Raw genomic sequence first — 4206 nt, 5'->3', positions numbered from 1 at the left:
TGGTGAGTTCCAGACCTCTTTTTCCAGAAAATAGCACAGCTCATTAATTCCTTTTTCCTTTTTAGCTCCATCCATTTTTGAAGAAGAGACTCATTAAAAACAGAGAAATAAAGACACTAGCATACATCTTTTAAAGAGACCATGAACTATACCTCTTAAATGCTGAAGATAAGCACTCTATTTGTACAAATATTTCTAATATTTAATTATATTTGGCATCTTCATCATTTGCTTTTTTCCTCTTCAAACTTAGCTCCACCACTTTCTGGGAAGTGTTTCATTTAATAATAGTGTTGGGGAAGAAGTTTCCTTTGACCAAAATGTGAAATTAGTAGCTGGATTGGATGTAATAAATTGGGTCACATTCCCAAATCAGTCATTTCTGAGAGTCAAAGTTGGAACAATGGACCCACAAGCTCCCCCAGAAAAGAGGTTAACCATTCATGATGATGGTATCATGTGGCCCAACTGGTTCAACCAGGTAAGAATTTATTCAGGATTTTCTCTAGTTTTTTGCTCAGTGTCCCAAAACTGCCTCATTTCAACACATTGAATCATCAATTATCAGAATCAGACTTAATCTGTGAAGGAAATATCAGGCTGCAGCACTGATAAAAGGAAAGCTATCTTGTTTCTATGTCTATTTGCAGAAGTTTCTCAACTATAAAGAAAGTGTCACTAGTCAATGTAATTTGAGGAAGCCCAGTATGTCTTTTAATTAGTATATACATATTGTTATTGTTCCTTCCTTCATTCTCAGGCCCCCAAACCATTCTGGGGCTGGGCCAGGGAATACCTGGGGCAAAATCAACCACTTTCAGACAATATGGTCAAAAGCAGAAAGATTTAATCTTTCTAGGTACCCCCTGGTGAAGAAGACAGCAGGATTGGACCCTCTATTCATTAGCAGGCTCAATCCTGCTCAATTTGACTGCACTCATGTGTTCCTCTGCTTGGAACAGGCACACATATCCAATGTGCAGTGTGGCGCTATTAGAAAGCTCTGTTGCAAAGAGCTCTGTGCTGCTCTTTGCAGATACTGCCTGCCTTTCCCTCAGAATCAAACCAGATTCAGTTTCGGATCAGCCCAATTCCACTTGGGATTTGGCCAAATCTGTTCCACAGCCCTAATTTGTACCCCACAACTACTCCAGGCACAGTCAATTCATTATTTTAACCTTCTCATTGGTTTGCAGCATTATGGTAAACATACAAAACACAATCCCTTACATTGGCTGCTGAGCTAAATGATTAACAGTGAATGTTCACAGAAACCCCAGGTACAAACTATTATTTTTAGCACCTGGCTCTGCAAAAGTAAATTTTAACACACATGCAGGTGATGAACGCACACACATTTCCCCTTACTTTTTAGGAGGGCAAAAGTGAGTCTTATAGAGCAAAATATACGGTAACTCTGCAAGCAAAGAGCACTGCAAGAATCCATAAAAAGCAAACAATTACAGCTGCAATCAAAGTTATTCAACCCCCATTGCAAATCAGGATTATTATCAAAATTTACAGAAATTTAGGGTTAGGGTTAGGGTTAGGGTTAGGTTACAGAATTTCAGCTGTTTGCAAAAGTTGCTCAACTCAATGGATGCTTCAAGTGGTTTCCCCAAATTCAGCTGAAAATGCAACTCATACTGGCTTCTCCAGTCTCACTGTTATCCACCCCCAGAATAGAATCCATCACAACAGCACAAATACAACAGGTGTAGTCTCAAGCACACCTGATGCAACTAATCAAGGGCTTCAGGTGTGCTTGAGCTGTAATATATGAACTACCTGAACTGGCAAAAGGGTTTGTTTAGTGTCAAATGTTGCTGTATGTTAGCCATATTTCTAAGTCAGGAAAATGGTCCAAGAAGATAAGAGAAGAGATCATCACCCTTCACAAAAAAGATACAAGTATACAAAAAGAAAGCAAAGCACTGAATGTTGCCAGAGAAACCATTGGAAGCATAATTCGCAGGTTCCAAGCTAAAGGAACAGTGGTTAGACTACCAGGATGGGACAGAATTTCAATAATTTCTATTGCAAGTATAAGTCAGAAATAATTCATCGATTTCTATATGAGATAGTGACCCAATAAGCTTTCACCTGAACATTTTCTAATTTGATAAGAGATTGGCATGCTAATCTCTGAGGAAGTTCAAATACTTACCAATATGGTTATCATAAAGGCAAATGTACTGGAGTAATGATAGAAGTTCCAATGCTACAATTAGAGCAAGATTTAAGATCATCTTCAGATAAAACAAAAAACCTATAGGAAGCTATTGCTTAACAGTCATTTTTACTATTTGACGATAAGTCCCAAACAATTTCCTTCTTTCATTTATGAACAGGCACAACCCACTTCTCTGTGTAATGAAAATTGTCGTGTAGGTTATAGAAAGAACAAGAAGGAAGGAAAGCCATTCTGCTGCTATGATTGCCTTCCGTGTCCAGAAGGGAAGATATCAAACAAGGAGGGTAAGGAATGCATCACACGCTTTAATTTTACCTGCGCATCAGAAGCTCCTTTCTCTAGTGGGAAAACAGTATGGAAGTAGCAAATATATATTCTGGCATCTCTTAGATGCACGGTGCCAATTTGGGGAAAGAAGACCTTTTAAAAAAATAAGATTTGTTTCTTCCTTTTTCATTTTCAGACATGGACGACTGTGTCGAATGCCCTGGAGATCAATATGCAAACAATGAACAGGATGGCTGCCTCCCGAAAGACAAAACATACTTGTCTTATGGAGAACCGTTGGGGATCAGTTTGGCCACGTTGGCCCTCTTCTTTTCCTTCATCACAGCTTTGGTGCTTCAAATATTCACAAAGCACAGCGATACTCCCATAGTTAAAGCCAACAACCGCAACCTAACTTATATTCTCCTCCTTTTCCTCCTGCTCTCCTTCCTTTGTGCTCTGCTCTTCATTGGCCAGCCTGAGGAAGCCACCTGCCTCCTTCGACAAACTGCTTTTGGCATGATCTTCTCAGTGGCAATTTCTTGCATATTGGCCAAAACTGCCATTGTGGTTCTGGCTTTCATGGCCACCAAGCCAGGGTCCAGCATGAGGAAATGGCTGGGGAAACCATTGGCCAGCTCCATTGTTCTTTCCTGCTCCCTTATTCAAGCCACAATCTGTAGCATATGGCTGGCCACTTCTCCTCCTTTCCCAGACATTGACATGGACTCAATGACTGAAGAAATAATACTAGAATGTAACGAAGGCTCCACTGTCATGTTTTATTGTGTCCTGGGATTCATGGGTTGGCTGGCCACTGTGAGCTTCACGGTGGCTTTCCTAGCTAGAAAGTTGCCTGACAGTTTCAATGAAGCCAAATTCATCACCTTCAGCATGTTGGTCTTTTGCAGTGTGTGGCTCTCCTTTGTTCCAACCTACTTGAGCACCAAGGGCAAATACATGGTGGCTGTGGAGATCTTCTCCATCTTGACCTCCAGTTTTGGGTTACTGGGCTGCATCTTTACCCCCAAATGCTATGTTATTTTACTGAGGCCTGAGCTGAACAGCAGGGAGCAGCTAATAAGAAGACAGTTTTAAATAATCCAGAAGTCTGAATCATGCTCGCAATTCTGGGTGTCTGTTATTGCTGTTTTATTTACATGTATGTAATTAGAAATCTGGGATAATAATAATAATAATAATAATAATAATAATAATAATAATAATAATATTTTATTATTTATACCCCGCCCATCTGGCTGGGCTTCCCCAACCACTCTTGGCGGCTTCCAAAAGAATATTAAAATACTGTGATACATCAAACATTAAAAGCTTCCCTAAACAGGGCTGTCTTCTAAAAGTCTGGTAGTTGATCGCTTTGACATCTCCACAGGGAGGGTGCCACTACTGAGAAGGCCCTCTGCCTGGTTCCCTGTAACTTGGCTTCTCACAGTGAGGGAACCACCAGAAGGCCCTCGGTGCTGGACCTCAGTGTCCGGGTAGAACGATGGGGGTGGAGACACTCCTTCAGCTATACTGGACCAAGGCCATTTAGGGCTTTAAAGGTCAGCACAAACACTTTGAATTGTGCTCAGAAATGTACTGGGAGCCAATGCAGGTCTTTCAAGACCGGTGTTATATGGTCTCGGCAGCCGCTCCCAGTCACCAGTCTGGCTGCTGCGTTCTGGATTAGTTGTAGTTTCCGGGTCACCTTCAAAGGTAGCCCCACATAGAGCGCATTGCAG

General features: G+C 41.2%; 1 protein-coding gene across 1 annotated transcript; it reads left to right on the top strand.

The window, feature by feature from the left end:
- Positions 1 to 403: 403 nt before the first annotated feature.
- Positions 404 to 3559, top strand: LOC310693873 (vomeronasal type-2 receptor 26-like; the record flags this gene model as incomplete). Its single annotated transcript, XM_083476255.1, has 3 exons — positions 404 to 481; positions 2352 to 2478; positions 2658 to 3559. The coding sequence occupies 3 exons, from the start codon at positions 404 to 406 to the stop codon at positions 3557 to 3559; spliced, it is 1107 nt and encodes a 368-aa protein (XP_083332381.1).
- Positions 3560 to 4206: the final 647 nt, after the last annotated feature.

Source organism: Podarcis liolepis (assembly GCF_965112155.1).
Source record: "Podarcis liolepis genome assembly, chromosome: 15".
Classification (NCBI taxonomy): domain Eukaryota; kingdom Metazoa; phylum Chordata; class Lepidosauria; order Squamata; family Lacertidae; genus Podarcis; species Podarcis liolepis.
Note: the sequence above shows the minus strand (reverse complement) of the source record. Positions and strands in the feature narration are given on the sequence as shown.